The sequence below is a fragment of the Culex pipiens genome, chromosome 2, assembly GCF_016801865.2.
Source record: "Culex pipiens pallens isolate TS chromosome 2, TS_CPP_V2, whole genome shotgun sequence".
Lineage (NCBI taxonomy): Eukaryota > Metazoa > Arthropoda > Insecta > Diptera > Culicidae > Culex > Culex pipiens.
In genome coordinates, this window is record NC_068938.1 from 140363407 (window position 1) to 140381967 (window position 18561).

The following is an 18561-nucleotide window of genomic DNA, read 5'->3' on the forward strand; positions in this document are numbered from 1 at the left end:
TTGGAAAGGTCTTTTGATAACCTAACCAACAAAAGGTCGGATAGTGGATCTGGACATAGTTTACATACATTTAAGTGAGATCCGGCTTCAAAAAAGTACATCAATATCACTTAAGTGGCCATATCTCGAGACAGGGTTGCCAGATGTTCAATGTTTTAGACTCGTTGGAAAGGTATTTTGATAAGCTAACCAACAATGGGTCGGATAGTGGATCCGGACATAGTTTACATACATTTAAGTGAGATCCGGCTTCAAAAAAGTACATCAATATCACTTAAGTGGCAATATCTCAAGACAGGGTTGCCAGATGTTCAATGTTTTAGACTCGTTGGAAAGGTATTTTGATAAGCTAACCAACGATGGGTCCGATGATGGACCCGGACATAGTTTACATACAGTTAAGTGAGATCCAAATATATGTGAAAACACATTTTTATACATAACTTTTGAACTACTTATCGAAACTTCAATGTGTATAAAACTCGATCTATGGGATCCTAAACCAAGTCGAATGCAACAAGTTCGGGTCAAATCGGTTCAGCCAGTGCCGAGAAACATGAGCTAGTTTGTTGGTCACATACATACATACACACACATACACACACACATACACACACACATACACACACACACACATACACACACACATACACACAGCGACATCGCCAAGTGGAATGCGGTCGTCGGAGCGGTGACGCAGATCACTTCGGCTCTCCAGCGGAGATGGAGAGACGACCAGAGGAGGAACGACTAGAAGCCTAGTCGAAAACCCACGAGTGTGGCTGTGAAGGAGAGCACGTTATGATGGTCGGCTCTACCAAATCGGTACACGTCTCGATGGTCACAGGAGTTGAGAACCCATGAGTGTGGCTGTGAAGGAGAGCACGTTATGACGGTTGGCTCTACCAAATCGGTACACGTCTCGATGGTCCAAGGAGAGGGCTGCATATGACTAACCGATCAAAAGCAACGCGATTCTTGGGCGCGGTTAAACCCTCGCATGGACTCATATGTATGTAGAACAGGAAATGGTTCTAGCACCCGGCATGGATCCTGTAAGTAGACTAGTGCAGAAAATGCAACGCCTCCCCCCGAAGTTATACCGAAAGGTGGTCCCGGGGGGAAAAGGGCACGGCGTTCAAGGACTGGTTTAGTGGGTCGGGAAAACTCTTTTTGTTTTCCCAACCCCACACTACCTGAGAAATTAATTCTCAGGTGTCTGATAGCAGATTCCGACCTTGTAAAAAAAAAAAAAAAAAAAAAAATACACACAGACGTTTGTTCAGTTTTCGATTCTGAGTCGATATGTATACATGAAGGTGGGTCTACGACGTTTTTATATGAAGTTCATTTTTAGAGCAGGATTATAGCCTTACCTCAGTGAGGAAGGCAAAAATTAATTTCACTGTAGTTGATTTAAAAATACAGCAATTCCCCACGAAAACAGCATGATTCGAAAAAAAACAGTTAGATCAGAATCAATGTTGGACAGTTTTAGTGAAAAAAGATGATTTTTTGGCATTTTCCTTGGTTCCCCATAATTACCCATTCCCCTGAAAGGTTTTTGCCTTCCTCACTGAGGTAAGGCTATAATCCTGCTCTAAAAATGAACTTTTCATTAAAAGCTCAAAGACCCACCTTCATGTATACATATCGACTAAGAATCGAAAACTGAACAAATGTCTGTGTGTGTGTATGTGTGTGTGTATGTGTTTTTTTTACAAGGTCGGAATCTGCTACCAGACACCTGAGAATTCATTCCTCAGGTAGTGTGGGGTTGGGAAAACAAAAAAAGAGTTTTCCCGACCCACTAAACCAGTCCTTGAACGCCGTGCCCTTGTCCCCCCGGGACCACCTTTCGGTATAACTTCGGGGGGAGGCGTTGCATTTTCTGCACTAGTCTACTTACAGGATCCATGCCGGGTGCTAGAACCATTTCCTGTCCTACATACATATGAGTCCATGCGAGGGTTTAACCGCGCCCAAGAATCGCGTTGCTTTTGATCGGCTAGTCATATGCAGCCCTCTCCTTGGACCATCGAGACGTGTACCGATTTGGTAGAGCCAACCGTCATAACGTGCTCTCCTTCACAGCCACACTCGTGGGTTCTCGACTCCTGTGACCATCGAGACGTGTACCGATTTGGTAGAGCCGACCATCATAACGTGCTCTCCTTCACAGCCACACTCGTGGGTTTTCGACTAGGCTCCTAGTCGTTCCTCCTCTGATCGTCTCTCCATTTCCGCTGGAGAGCCGAAGTGATCTGCGTCACCGCTCCGACGACCGCATTCCACTTGGCGATGTCGCTGCACATTCTTCGCACCACATTATCCGGGCTGGTGTCCGCTCCGATAATGGCCAGCATTTCGCTTCGCGCTGCCTCGAAGCGAGGGCAGGCGAACACCACGTGCTCCGGTGTTTCCTCGCAATCGACGCAGTCCGGACAGAGAGGAGACTCTGCATGTCCAAACCTGTGCAGGTACTTCCTGAAGCAGCCATGGCCCGACAGGAACTGTGTGAGGTGGAAGGTGACCTCTCCATGCCTTCTGCTCACCCACGTGGATACGGACGGGATAAGCCGATGCGTCCATCTGCCTTTCTCCGTGGTGTCCCACTCACGTTGCCACCTTGCCAGCGATTCGGCTCTCGCAGCTTCCCGGATACCTCTCGTGCCTCTCCGGGTGTAGCGCACGGTGTCCTCCTCCAGTGTGATGCCGATGGGGATCATTCCGGCTATGACGCCAACTGCTTCCGACGAAATGGTCCTGTACGCGCTTGCAACCCGCATGGCCATCAGTCTCTGCGTTCTGTCGAGCAGCGCTCGATTTCGCTTCGTCCCCAGCGCCGTCCACCATACCGGTCCGCCGTACCTAAGTATGGACGTCGCGACACTTGCCAAGAGGCGGCGCCTACTGCTCCTGGGTCCAGCGTTGTTCGGCATCATCCTCGACAGTGCCATGATCGCCTTAGCCGCCTTCTCGCAGGCGTAATCGACGTGGCTGTTGAAGTTCAGCCGGTCATCCACCATCACCCCGAGGTACTTGAGCGCTCTCTTCGAGTGCACGACGTGTTCTCCAACGTGTATCTGGGCCTGCTGCACCTTCTTGTGGTTACTAACCAGCACCATCTCCGTCTTGTGGTGAGCGATCCGCAGCTTCACCTCGAGCATCCAGTTCTCGATCATTGCGATTGCCTCCATAGCCAGCACTTCGACCTCCTCGACATTTTCGCCGGTTACCGTCAGCACTATGTCGTCTGCAAAGCCAACAATCTCTACGCCGTTGGGTAGTCCCAGTGTCAACACTCCGTCATACATTCCATTCCACAGTGCTGAACCCAGAATGGATCCCTGCGGAACTCCCGCGGTAACAACAACGGTTTTTTGTCCATCGGCAGTGTCGTAGACCAGCACGCGGTTCTCGAAGTAGCTCTTCAAGATCCTGCACAAATAGTCAGGCACCTTCATTTTGTGCAGCGCTGCTGCTATGGCCGCCCAGCTCGCACTGTTGAACGCGTTCTTGACGTCAATCGTGACTATTGCGCAGCAACGGTTCCCCCTGCGTTTTTTCCTCCGCGCTTCGTCGGCTTTCTCGACCACTTTCCGGATGGCGTCCACCGTGGATCTCCCTTTACGGAAGCCGAACTGCCTCGCTGCTAAGCCATGCTCGCTCTCCGTGTACTTGGTCAGCCGGTTAAGGATGATCCGTTCCAGAAGCTTTCCGAGGGTGTCCAGCAAACATATAGGCCTATACGATGATGGGTCCCCCGGTGGTTTGCCTGGCTTCGGCAGCAACACGAGCTTTTGAACCTTCCACGGGTCGGGGAAGTGTCCTTCGTCCAGGCATTTCTGCAGGACTGTTCGAAACCTGTCCGGGAATGCTAGAACCGCCGATTTCAGGGCGAAATTCGGGATTCCATCCGGGCCGGGAGCTTTCTTCACCTTCAATCTCTTCGCTACTGCCACAAGTTCCTCGTTGGTGATCAGATGACCTTCGGCGTTGCTACCCCCTTCGTCGTTGTACGGTGTAGGAGGCCATGTCGTTGGGTCATGTCTTGGGAAGAGCCCTTCCACAATGACCTTCAGCTTGTCGGGACACGTTTCAGCCACCATCGATGGGCCTCTGATCTTCGCCATCGCTACACGATATGCGCTCCCCCAAGGGTTTGCATCAGCGTCTTGGCATAACTCCTTGAAGCAGTTTGTCTTGCTGCATTTGATCGCTTTCTTGAGCGCGGCCTTTGCAGACCGGTACTCCTCTCTGCACTCCTCTCTAGTTGCTTCGGATCTTGCTCTCTGGACTCGTCTTCTGGCGCTGAGGCAACTTGCCCGAAGGGTACCGAGTTCTTCATTCCACCAGTAGGCTGGACGACGACAGTTCCTTGGCTCCAGTCTCCGCGGCATGGTTGTGTCGCATGCTGTCACCAGTTGTGCTGTTAGCACGTCTGCACTCAAGTCTTGGGGACCATCACACCAATGGAGCGCTTCCACGAAGAGACCCTCGTCGAAGTACTGCAGCTTCCATTTCCTTCCGTAGGACCGGCTGCTCCTATCTGGTACAGGGGCTCGTCTCCCGATGCTGTACCGGATCGCTTGGTGATCGCTATGGGTATAGTCCTCACTCACCCTCCAGTTCATGTCGGCCGCCAGTCGCGGGCTACAGAACGTAACGTCGATAATGGACTCACGACCGTCTTTGCGGAAGGTACTGCTGGTTCCGCGATTCGCCAGCCTAACGTCTAGCTTTGCCAGAGCTTCCATTAGGCTATGCCCCCTAGCATTGGTGCATCTGCTACCCCACTCGACCGCCCACGCGTTGAAGTCACCTCCGATAACGATCGGGCTTCGTCCGATCAGTTCATCGGTCAGACTATCCAGCATCTGCTGAAACTGCTCCAAGGTCCATCTTGGGGGAGCATAGCAGCTACAGAAGAAGGTTCCGTTTACTTTGGCGATCACGAATCCTTCAAACGCCCTCGAGACCACTTCCTGTATGGGGTACCGCCCCATCACGTGTATCGCCGCCATTCTTGCTGTATCCGCGGCCCAGTTTCCGTTGTCGTGTGGAACTCGGTACGGTTCTGCAATAATTGCCACGTCACACCCCGTCTCCGCGGTCGACTGCCACAGCAGTTGCTGTGCAGTGTCGCAGTGATTGAGGTTCACCTGGGACACCTCCATTACTTTTTGCCCGAGGCCAGCTTCTTGTACACCGGGCAATTAAAGCCACCCGTCGCATGGCTATTGCCGTCGCCTTCTTTACAGAGCACGCACTTCGGCTGATTTTTGCAGTCTCTTGCCATGTGGCCTTCTCTACCACACCTTCTGCAACTGTTGGTTCGATCGGGACCGTCGCAATTTCTCGCCTGGTGGCCGAAGCCCATACAGCGGAAACACCTCGTCATCTGCTGGGTCACTCGAGGAACAGGCCTCAGTGGGCACACCGACCACCCTACTTTGACCTTGCCGGTTTCCAGCAGCTTAGACGCCGAAGGCGTCGATAGTCGGATCGACGCAATTTGCGTGCCGCCGTAGGCTTTCCTCAACCGGATTGCCATCGGTGTCGTACGGTCATCCAGAAGAACGATCAGCGCATCTTCTAGCTCTTCCTCCGTCGTGATCTCGTCCAGGTTCCTGCACTCGATCGTTGTCTCCGGTGATAGCGCTCTTACCTTCGACTCGTAGCCTACGGCTTTCTCGACGAGGGACTTAAAAGCTGAGCTCTTGACCGCGGGATCCTTCTTCAGCTCAAAAAGCATCGCTCCGGTTTGGGTGCGCCTGGTTTTAACCACGTTCTCGCCAAGCTCCTTGAGTTCCGGATCGGTTCGTACTTTCCGGAGGAGGTCTGCGTACGAAACACCTTCCTTCACCTCGACCACCAAAGCCTCGCCTTTGTTACGCTCCCTGCGAAACTTGGGTTTTTGGGTGTCCTCGTTCTGCTTCCCTTTTTTCTTCCGCTTCTTCTTCTTGACCTTCTCCCATTCCTTCTCCTTCCCTGGGGTTGGTTCTGGTTCCTTCGCCGGGTCCGGACTGTCTCCATTCCCCTGCTTCTGCTTCTTTGCGTCCTCCTCCTCTCCAGGCGTTTCCCTGTCCCTTTTAGAGCTTGGGCCGGGCGGCGTTTTCGGTTCTTTCTCCCGTAGCGCTTCCTCCTCCAGTTTTGCATTCAGCGTTTCTTCGGCTCTTTCAGCTCTGAGCTTCAGTGAATTCCGCGTCACCACCAGCGAGTTGTTTTCGCGCTCTGCGGCATTCATGGCTGCCTTGACTCCATTCACCATCTGCTTGATTCTGGTGTGGACGTTGTTTTTGTCCTTGATGAAATCAAAGAGTTCGTTGACCCTCCTCCTGACCTCCTGTAACGCGGTCCTTCCAAGCAGGACTCCGTCCTGAGGGGTACTGCCGGCGAAGTTCAACAAGGATGACTTGGGAGTCTCCTCTCCAATTACTCCTATCTGCTGACTCGAAGCAGCCGCCTGGTTCAACACTGGGGATCTCAACACCTTCCCGCTTCCACGGAACGCGCTCGCCACTCCGCCTGCTGTGTCGCCGCCGTTTGACTCGCCTCCTGCCATTTCGACGTTTGCGTCCTCTTCTACCTCCGTGTTTTCCGATGCTTGGGGCGCATCGGGACCCTTTTGTTGGTTTGTTTCACTTGTCTTCATTTTGAATCCCACGAGTCGCTAGGGAAATACGGTCCGCTGCGCCAGTGCCCTGCCGTGACGCAGTAAGGGCAAATTACGTGTGGGGTTCGCCCCTGTGCCCCACAGGCTCCGTTATCGACTGGGAATTTGTTGAACCCCCCCAGCCATGCATCCCTCGACACGGGTCGCATCACATCTTGGATTCGGGGTTTGGTGAGGTTTTGGGCTAAAACACTTATAGCGGCGTTCGATCGCTTGACAGAGGTGTTTACGGACCCATGTGGTTTTTTCGAAGAAATTAAACAGTGCCCTTGTTCAATTCCGCCACGTCCTAGACATCCTCCCGCTGCTGGTCCGGGGGCGATGCAATGAATGAATGCAATCGCCGACAGCTATGGGTTCGTTCAAAAATTACGTCCATGAATAGGGGGAGGGGGGGGGGGGGTCTGAGGTTTGTGACAGCCCATGTTAAAGGTATAGGAAAAGTGCGTGACGGGGGGGAGGGGGGGGAGTCTGAAATCCTGAAAATCTATGGACGTAATATTTGAACAAACCCTATCCGCCTACTGCAACCCGCCCGGTAGCTGGCAGCTAAGCTCCGCAGGGACCCTCACCTGTCCCCACGGTTCACGGGTGTGTGTATGTGTGTGTGTATGTGTGTGTGTATGTGTGTGTATGTATGTATGTGACCAAAATTCTCACTGAGTTTTCTCAGCACTGGCTGAACCAATTTTGACCAAACCAGTTGCATTCGACTTGGTTTAGGGTCCCATACATCGCTATTGAATTGTTTGAAGTTTCGATAAGTACTTCAAAAGTTATGTATAAAAATGTGTATTCACATATATCCGGATCTCATTTATATGCATGTAAATGATGTCCGGATCCATCATCCGACCCATCGTTGGTTAGGTAATCAAAAGACCTTTCCAACAAGTCCACAACATTGAAGATCTGGCAACCCTGTCTCGAGTTATGACCACTTAAGTGATATTTATGTGCTTTGTTGAAGCCGGATCTCACTTAAATGTATGTAAACGATGTCCGGATCCATCATCCGACCCATCGTTGGTTAGGTAATCAAAAGACCTTTCCAACAAGTCCACAACATTGAAGATCTGGCAACCCTGTCTCGAGTTATGACCACTTAAGTGATATTTATGTGCTTTTTTGAAGCCGGATCTCACTCAAATGTATGTAAACGATGTCCGGATCCATCATCCAACCCATTGTTAGTTAGGTAATCAAAAGACCTTTCCAACAAGCCCACAACATTGAAGATCTGGCAACCCTGTCTCGAGTTATGACCACTTAAGTGATATTTATGTGCTTTTTTGAAGCCGGATCTCATTTAAATGTATGTAAACGATGTCCGGATCCATCATCCGACCCATCGTTGGTTAGGTTATCAAGAGACCTTTCCAACAAGTCCACAACATTGAAGATCTGGCAACCCTGTCTCGAGTTATGACCACTTAAGTGATATTTATGTGCTTTTTTGAAGCCGGATCTCACTCAAATGTATGTAGGGGAAAGTGGGGCAAGTGTAACAAGCTAAGGAAATGCTCGTTATAACCCATTAAAAACGTTAAAAAATCTGTCGGATTTTTTAGAATCATCTTATTCCAGGTCTTGACTGAGACTTTGATAGAACAAGTTTTTAAAAAAATCTGTTTTTTAATGTAAAAAATTGATTTTGAAATTTTTGATTTTTCGTACTTTCTACTCATTTAGTGGGGCAAGACGAACAACCCGTTGGGGCAAGAGGAACAATGCATGAAAAAACATGCAAATTTACTGACATTTGAACTATTATCACTTAGATACATCAGATTAGGATGTATTTGAAACGTTTCTTTCATTTTTAGATTAAAAAATAATATTTTACTAGAAATTTTACCGTTTTTACGAAAAAAAATAATATTACTTAGATGATAAAATAGTAAATTTTCATGATATTATTATATCGTGTATGGACTATTTTTTAAACAGTTGTTTTTCAGTTTTTAAGAACTTTTATGTATTTTTTTTTCACAATAAAATATGTTGCTGCAGCAATTCGTATTTTTTCCATACTAAAAATCCATATGGTACACTTGCCCCACCTAAACAAGATTTTTTAAAAGCTCTCTACAAAAATAACCAAAACATAAATCATACTTTATAATACGTGCAAGTCATTGGTAGGGATACTACTGATCTAGGAAAATAGCATTTTGAAAAAATGAGCCTTAAAACGAACCCTAAGCCTTATTTTGTACTTTCCAAATATTATAAGGAAACAAAGGTTTTGAAAAAAACTTCATTCAATCTTATGCCCCGTGGCGTTTACGTCGTTTTGGCGGTTATGTGGTAGTAGAATCAGCTAATTGCATTGCTAGCAACAATTCCTCATACTGGAAATAATAAAAATTGTAAAAATCACGGCCTAACGAGCAATTGTTCCTCTTGCCCCATATGGTCGTCTTGCCCCACCTTCCCCTAAACGATGTCCGGATCCATCATCCGACCCATCGTTGGTTAGGTAATCAAGAGACCTTTCCAACAAGTCCACAACATTGAAGATCTGGCAACCCTGTCTCGAGTTATGACCACTTAAGTGATATTTATGTGCTTTTTTGAAGCCGTATCTCACTTAAATGTATGTAATCGATGTCCGGATCCATCATCCGGCCCATCGTTGGTTAGGTAATCAAAAGACCTTTCCAACGAGTCCACAACATTGAAGATCTGGCAACCCTGTCCCGAATTATGACCACTTAAGTTATATATGTGTACTTATTTTTCTGGATCTAAAAAAATAGCTGAAATATGTGTTCAATGTTACTCATTGTTGGTAAAAAGTGAGGAAGGCGTCAACCACATAGGTGGATTTAGTTAGTTTTTTTATTCACGTAATGTTCTGTTTATTTCAAAAAGTTACCAGTTTTTAAGCGTGAATTGTTAAAATATCGGAATTTTCTTTAAAAAAGGGATTAAACTAAATGCTAAATGGCTCAAATCTCCCTATAATTGATTTACAATACATAAAAAATTATAGCTCGACATTAATCGGAAAACAAATAATTTTTTTTCCACAGCAAAAATTTTCCAGCTACGATCAATTTATTTCCGTGTCACCTCGTTGTCGGAATGAACAACCTCTCATAAAAAGTTCCCGAAAATCGCTCAAGAGTTATTTAACATGATTTCATTTTTTTGCGCTCCTCCACACAAAAAATCATATTTTCCTGCTTGCCAAAACCAACGTCCTCCTTACAACAGAGCCTCATACGAACACGCTTCTCGTCGTTACATTGCCGAGTGCGTTGTCTGCGAGCTGGAGTCTGCCTCAGACGACGACGACGACGACGGGGATCGTGTTCCGAACGGCACCGCCACCACCCGAGTGATTGATAGCTGATGGTGTTCCGTTTTGTATAAGAATCGCGTTTCTGTTTTATTGCAATGATGATTTTATTTTCTTGGACAAGATTTGGCGGGAGTTGGGTTTTCAACCCTTGTCTGATTATTATTAATCAAGAAAAAAATTATAATCAATCGAAAAAATTAAATATAAAAAAATTTAAAAAAATAAAAGAATCAAAAAAATTAAATGCAAGATAGGAAAAAAAGAATTTTGTAAAGATTGAGGGTTAGAGGGTTACAATTTTTTCGCAATTCGATTCGGTTTCGGGTTGCTTTTTTTCGGGAGTATCCCCCCTCAAGCTAAACCCCAAACGGGGAAAGGGGTAACGAGAGTGGCCAAAATATGAATTTAATGAAATAACGAGAAACATGCTTTTTGTCCCAATTTCTTTTTCATTTTCTCAGCTGCGGCTTTTCTTCGCGCCGAGACCAGAAGTGCGAGCGAGAGATGCGCGAGATTCGGGCTAAGAAGAGGAAGCAATAAGTAACGAATTCGTTCCAGTGATTTTCGAGCGCTGATTGGAAGCGATTGAACGATTTTTTTTTCGGGCCACTCGCGAGATGTTTCCCAAAAAAGAAACTGTTTTCGGTTTTCGCCTAAGCTGGAGAGCAGTGATGCTTTGGCAGAGAATCCACGTCACTTACGAAATTGTTTTGTTACTAAGTATTAGAACTGAACTTTTTTTTCGAAAATACGTAGTTTTGTGAAAAAAATTAGTTTTTCCAAAAAAATGTGTTGCAACTTTCGAAATGTATGCAAAATCCCGATCTTTTGGTATCTATATTGTAAAAAACTGAAATTTTGAGGGTTTTTTTTTTGAAAATATATAGTTTTGTGAAAATTTTGAGTATTTAAAAAAAATGATACTATATTTGAAATGTGTGAAAAATGTGATATCCGTGCTTCAGTTAAGCACTGAGCCGTGCTTTACCATGGCAGCTGAACGAATCAAAACCGGGGCGGTTCAAAACCGAGGCATGCAAAACCAGTGCATGACTGTACATCATTTCTGAACGGTTGTGGCAAAAAAAGATGTACACATTCCCAGATATTATTTTATCTCAGAAAATGTGTTACACAGTTAATAAACTGAGCATTTAACTATCTATCATTGACCTGAAATTGTTTAAAGATTGATCTTATCGATATTTTAATTTTTTTAGAAAATCATTTTAAAAAGCTAAAATAGCTTTAAAGCACCTTTTCAAAGTATATTAAAAAGATACAATTTCTAACTGAGTAGTTAGGAGACAATGAGGTCACGTCCATTATACATAAAAAAAACAATTTAAAATATGTTTAATGAAGGAAGAGACAAGAGTCAGAAAAAACATTTTTTGCGTTATATAATAATCTCTTAAAGTTTAACTAAAATTAAAATTAAAAAAATAAAATCAACAAATTCCACTTTGTTTAATTGCTATTTCATAACAAGTCTCACAAAAAAAGCTCAAAATATCTATTATTTTTAAAACATCTTTTTTCTTTATTTTATCTTTATTTTTGATTGCTGTTGCAAAAAATGTTTTCAACTCAAAGCAACTGATAGTAGATTTTGTTTTACAGTATGTAAAAAAAGTATTTACACCCCTTGGGCGCTATGCACATTTTGTTATGAAACATGTAAAAAATTCAAAGTTTGACAGAAACCTAGTACTACGTTTTGTTCAGAAACTCGTGCCAAACATTTTGCTACAAAAAGCTCATGAAAAGATGATTTCTATAAAAAGTTATGTAACAAATACTATTATGAAAATAAAAAAGGTGCAAAAAAAGATTGTACACCTTTCGAAAAATTAACATAAATAATGTTATTTGTTGACAAATCACCATAAATCCAGTCTCCCAACTCCAAATAGGCATCCTTGACTGATTAAAAAAATAATTTGGATTGAATATAAAGTTTACTAACTACTTAGTATAAAAGTTCATATAACTCTGGAAATTCTATATAAAACTTATCTAAATAAATTTTGCAAACTTTTAATTCAAATTAATGTCAATATATTACCATAGAATTGCTAAATAAACATTTTGGAGTGGGTATAACACCGTTTTGGGGGTATTTGTGTCGATAGAATAGTTTTTTCGTTGGATTTTCGTACCAACCCGGAATTACGTCGTCGGAAAATCCGCCGGCATCCGAACCGGTCCACGATTCACAAGTCAACCTATGTGGAATCGGAAAGGGCATAAAATTTCCGATCTTTTGATACCCATACATTCAGGTTTTCTATAAAACCCACGTTGTTAAATACCTGGGCAAAAAGTAAGTTTGATCCACGAGAACAAAAATTACGAAATTCCATACATTTTTGGCAGGTTGCTCAAACGAAACTAAAACAACGTTTTTGCTTAGGTATTTAAAAACGTGGGTTTTATAGAAAACCTGGATGTATGGGTATCAAAAGATCGGAAATTTTATGCCCTTTCTGATGCCACATAGGTTGACTTGTGAATTGTGGACCGGTTCAGATGCCGGCGGATTTTCCGACGACGTAATTCCGGGTTGGTACGAAATTCCAACGAAAAATCTATTCTATCGATACAAATACCCCCAAAACGGTGTTATACCCACTCCAAAATGTTTATTTAGCAATTCTATGGTAATATATTGACATTTATTTGAATTAAAAGTTCGCAAAATTCAGTTTAGATAAGTTTTATATAGAATTTCCAGAGTTATATGAACTTTTATACTAAGTAGTTAGTAAACTTTATATTCAATCCAAATTATTTTTTTAATCAGTCAAGGATGCCTATTTGGAGTTGGGAGACTGGATTTATGGTGATTTGTTAACAAATAACATTATTTATGTTAATTTTTCGAAAGGTATACAAACTTTTTTTGCACCTTTTTTATTTTCGTAATAGTATTTGTTATATAACTTTTTATGGAAATCATCTTTTCATGAGCTTTTTGTAGCAAAATGTTCGGCATGAGTTTCTGAACAAAACGTAGTACTAGGTTCCTGTCAAACTTTATTTTTTTACATGTTTCATCACAAAATGTGCATAGTGCCCAAGGGGTGTAAATGCTTTTTTGACATACAACCGCGAAAAGCTTTCTTTAAAAAAAGATAAGGTTTTTTTTTAAATTGGTTTGCTTCAAGAAAATTTCATATTGAAATCGAAATTTGAATTAATGGAAAAGTAAACAGGTTTTAAAACGTTTTCTCTACATCATGAAATAAGAAGTTATTCAATCCTTCGATTAACAATGTTTCCCCAAAATTTCTTGGTTCCACAGATTTCAAAAATCATGATTTTTTATGAAAAATGTACAGCACTGCCTGATGGAATTTGACAAACATCCCAAGTAACATTTTAGGCTTTATCAAAGTTGTCACAACCGCTATATAACCTGTCAGCCAAAACCAACATTAAAACCACATAGTCGTAACAAACTCCACAGAACCTCGATAAACCCCACTTAAAACTCAAAAGGACGTCCGCCAAAGGTTGTTACGGCCTATTTATAAAACCAACATAGGAGTTCAAGGCTTTACAACTGAATCCTAACAACCTCCTTAAAACCTTGATAAAACATTTGTTAGAAGTTAGGGAAAAATGGCATTTCATACGTCTTCATGCGTCTTATGACAAACAGATTTTATTCTGGCATAAAATAAGTCTTCGTCTTGCCAAATAAAATAATGAAGATGGTTGTTAAAAATTGCGATAATGATATGATAGATGTTGGAGGTAATTGAAATAATTTCATAGCTTATTCCTCGCAATTGGTGGCTCACATTCAGCTGCGGTTGAAATTTTATCGATAAATGTGGGGGAGATAGAGCCAAAAAAATCAACTCAAAAATATTTTTTCTGCAATCACAGTTTTTAATGACATTTTTTTATTCGCATTTTTTTAGCAAAAAATGTTTAAATTATAGCATAACCATTATGCTAACGATGTCAGAAATTTATCATAATTGTGTGTTTTCATCGATTTTCAATCAATTTTATGCTCATATTCAATCAGACCACGCGTTTAACGCCACATTTAAGCATTGCTATTTGGCTGCGTTAAATGCTCTTTTAGGAACTTATGGTTTTGAAATGATCTTTCTGCAAGCCTAATTTCACTTGATAGCTACAACATCCTTGGTTTTAAAGAAGCATGCGATTAAACCGTTTGGCATGGCATTGCCATCTGGTTTTCAAGCCTTTATTAAAACTTTAGTAAAACCTTATTGAAAGCCAGTCGGCTTTTCTGCCGTTTTACGGCGATATGATGTATACGCCATTGAGGTGATTTTGCTGTAGACACGATTTTCTGTTTTTGTTCATTTTTTCAATTTAAAATGACTAATTTGAGGTCTGCTCTGTAGAAACTGTTAAAAAGTACAATAAAAATGTGACCCCTACAAAATTTCTTGTTTTTTCCTATTCTCTACGATTTTAAACCACAAACATCATTTGGCCGTAAAAATAGTAATAAAAAATCACTACTTTTCCTGCCCAATGATGTATGTATACATTGCTCAATCAAAGCTGGCTTTATTTTTTGTGCCAGCTATTTTGATAGCTGAGTGGATCCCGTAATGCATTGTCCGCGTGGATACTTTAAGGGGGGGAGGGAAGGTATTAGGGAGCGTTCTTTAATTACGTAACGCAGTTGGGGAGAGGGGTGGTCGGAGGCCGTGTTACGCTCCAGACAAAAATTTTAAAATTTGTATGGAAATTTTGTTACGAGGGGGGGTCTAAAAATCCGATTTTTTGCGTTACGTAATACAATAACGCTCCCTTAGCGATTGTCTATGCTCAATAAACACATTTTTTGCATGAACAATTGTCAGCAAGGGAGGTGAGTGGGTCTAGAATTTTCAAAAAAGTGTATACGTGGATGTGGATAAGGTGTCATCCATTAAGTACGTCACATTAAAATCAGCCAAAATTTACTCCACCCCCCTTTGTCACGATTTCCCTATACTTTTAACACGCAACGTCACGCTTTCTCAAAACCCCCCTCTTCCCTCAGAACGTGACGTACTTTATGGATGATGTCTAATGGACGTCCCCTTAAGAATTAAATCGAAATAATGTAATAAAAAAAAGTCCTTTGTCAATATTGCCCAATCTTGATTTGGTCTCAAAACCTCAAATCAACATTCAAACAGTATTGAATTTGACTTCTATCAATTCTCAATGTATACATACATCATGATGAGTAAAATTGGCGTATACATCATTGTTTGTTTGCTTAATAAAATGGGCCCCAGAGCAGTTTTTTGAAAAATTCTTTCGTCAGAAGGTAGCTTTTAAGATACTTTATCAGACTGTACAATAAAATTGAAAATGTCCAAAATGGCGTATACATCATATCGCCGTAAAACGGCAGTTTTATTCTGACCAGGTTTTATGTCCGCTTTGTAAGCGGATGATTCTGGGTTCGATTCCCATCTGCTGCAACCTTCCATCGGATGAGGAAGTAAAATGTCGGTCCCGGCCTTGGTTGTTAGGCCGTTAAGTCATTCCAGGTGTAGGAGTTGTCTCCATGCCATAAGTACAAACAACACACCAAACCAAGCCTACTTCGGTGGAATCGCTGGCGGCGGTTGGACTCGCAATCCAAAGGTCGTCAGTTCAAACACTGTGGTGGAAGGTTCCTTGGAGTAAAAAGAGGTTTGGGTGCTCTCCCCATTCAAGCCTTCGGACTCCTAGGTTCGAGCAGAAACATGCAATAGAGACCACAAAAGACCCGGGGGTCGTTAATGTGGATGGTTTGATTTTTTGCAAAAAACCTTGTTGGAACCTATTAATTAGCCCTTGCTTATTGGTTGCGGTGTATGCCCAAATAAAACTATTAAGCAATCAAGATGCTACCATAAATCCTCAATAAAACTAGGTGGTGGCTAGTTGGTTTAAAAATGTAACTTGGGATATGGGTAATTCTCCGCCAACTCACACAGCAGTTGCCCCGACCCCTCTTCGATTTGCGTGAAACTTTGTCCTAAGGGGTAACTTTTGTCCCTGATCACGAATCCGAGGTCCGTTTTTTGATATCTCGTGACGGAGGGACGGTACGACCCCTTCCATTTTTGAACATGCGAAAAAAGAGGTGTTTTTCAATAATTTGCAGCCTGAAACGGTGATGAGATAGAAATTTGGTGTCAAAGGGACTTTTATGTAAAATTAGACGCCCGATTTGATGGCGTTAGAAATTTTAGAACATGTTATTTTATGGAAAATTTAATGTTCTTTTTTAATCTACATTGACCCAGAAGGGCCATTTTTTCATTTAGAATAAAATTTTTCATTTTAAAATTTCGTGTTTTTTCTAACTTTGCAGGGTTATTTTTTAGAGTGTAACAATGTTGTACAAAGTTGTAGAGCAGACAATTATAAAAATTTTGATATATAGACATAAGGGGTTTGCTTATAAACATCACGAGTTATTCGATTTTACGATTTTTCTCTTTGTTTCGTCGTCCGTGTCTGTCGCGGGTGACCATGAACGGCCATGATCGATGACGACCAACTTTTTCAAAACATTTTTCGTAAAATCGCGATAACTCGTGATGGTTATAAGCAAACCCCTTATGTCTATATATCAACATTTTTGTAATGGTCTGCTCTACAACTTTGTAGAATATTGTTACACTCTAAAAAATAAGCCAGCAAAGTTAGAAAAATCACGAAATTTTAAAATGAAAAATTTTGTTCTAAATGAAAAAATGACCCTTCTGGGTCAATGTAGATTCGTAAAGTACATTAAATTTCCCATAAAATGACATGTTCCAAATTTTTTTACAGTCGAGTAACGGAAAATGGGAGAATTTTTAAATTTTTTTTAGTGTTTTTTCGATGAAAAATACGTTTTTTTCGGAATTCTGAGTACGCCATCAAATCGGTCGTCTAATTTTACATAAAAGTCCCTGTTCAATGGGAAGGTCGTCAAAGTGCGAAAGATCGGTGGCAGTCAAACACAATTTCCGTAGGCGATGGATAAAGAAAAGCGCGACACAATTTAATCCAAAAGAACGAAAACGGAGAAAATGATAAAATGCGTGGATTCTGTTCGAACGATATATTTGTACTGATTGGTGATCTTGACCTTGTCGTAGATCTTCATGGGCACGATAGGTAGTAAATCTTCGTTCTCTTGCCGAACACAGTGAAGTTGTGCAAGTGATCTGATAATACGATAGTGTGAGAAAAGTAGGTAGCCAAATTCAAATAGTATCTTAAATCTAACACTCGTGCTTCTTAAGGCACTAGGGTGGTGCCTTAACATGCCGGCCCCCGTTGAAAGGGACAGCTTTCAACCAATAAACACGAAATCTTCGGCCAGCTTCGGGTCGTTGAAAGCCAAGGTCATCGTCGTCGTTTGTTGTCTGCTGCAGCTCTGCCTCCAAAAACAGCTGTCCCCCTTCCTCACGTTTCCAAATCGTGGCAAAGTTTTGGTGACGTCACGGGGATCCCATGATCGTTACGTTGTGGCAAACACTCACAGGGTTGAATCTCGATGAATGTCCCCGTTGGGCGTACTCATGGTTGTGGGTTGGAGTCGCCATCGTTGACCCAGAGCATGCAGGAGGACGAAAAATTCTTAAGCTTTTTGCAAATGAAAATTAAAATTAACTTACGGGGGTTGGAGGCCCTTGGGCCTCCCGTTGCGCAACGCTGAAGCATTGCGATGGAAGACTCAGAGCTCTGAGCTTGTGTTGGACACTCCAGCTACTACGGTTGTGGGCTGGCGTAACGGCAGGACGCCTGTCTTGAGCAGGCCACCATCAGGGAGTGGTGTGTGTAGTTGAGTGGTGAATGGTGATTGCTTGTTGATGATATTCTTCCATGCAGCAATGTTGTGGAACAGCTGCTCAAAGCGAAGTGTCGATGAAAGTTCTAACACCGATGATTTCAATCTTCCGGTTGGAGCCGTCTTAGCCTTGGCCCGCAACACTTTGAGGGAAATGGTTCCGTCGACAAGTTTGATCCACAAAAATCCCAGTAGATTCCCAGTCTGTATGCGAGGAGATGGTGACATCTTGTCGATGTCTGCGATCAGTGCGATTCTATTCAGGTGGAAGCGAAGTTGCATGGCGTACAGGTTGTCCGGTCCAGTGAAAACCCGACCGGAAACGTCGAACACGACTCTTAGTTTTGCAGTTGAGTTGTTCAAACTTTCAGTTGTTTGGTTCAGCCAACGGAATTCATCAATGAAATTCGAGGCAGCTTGTTGCAGCTGCGGGTTTGCATCAAAGCAGCGTCCAAATTCTAGCAATTTTCTAGGAAAAATCTTTTTCGGTGCCTGGTACGACTGGATAGCCTTACAGTGCATGGTTGATGACCACTTCTGGCTCAAAGCAGGGCTAGACGAAACGACTACAGAGTTGCCTACACCACCAAGCACCTTGTACTGGTAGTGGCGCAAACGTAGCCTTGGAGCGGGTTGATTCAGGATCTGCTGCGAAGCTGAACTAAGATGGGTTCGAGCCCATTGTATGTGACCATGGGGATCGAATATGATGTTCACCGTTTGCAGCAGCACCGAGGCAGGCACACTTCG

General features: G+C 43.0%; 1 protein-coding gene across 1 annotated transcript in view; it reads right to left on the reverse strand.

Annotated features, from left to right (window-relative positions):
- Positions 1-5758, reverse strand: part of LOC128092671 (uncharacterized) — a 94009-nt gene extending 88251 nt beyond the window's left edge. The window contains exon 1 of the mRNA XM_052706996.1: positions 5487-5758. Within this exon, the coding sequence (XP_052562956.1) occupies positions 5487-5758 (272 nt within the window). The remainder of the gene's footprint in view (positions 1-5486) is intronic.
- Between the last annotated feature and the right edge of the window lie 12803 nt (positions 5759-18561).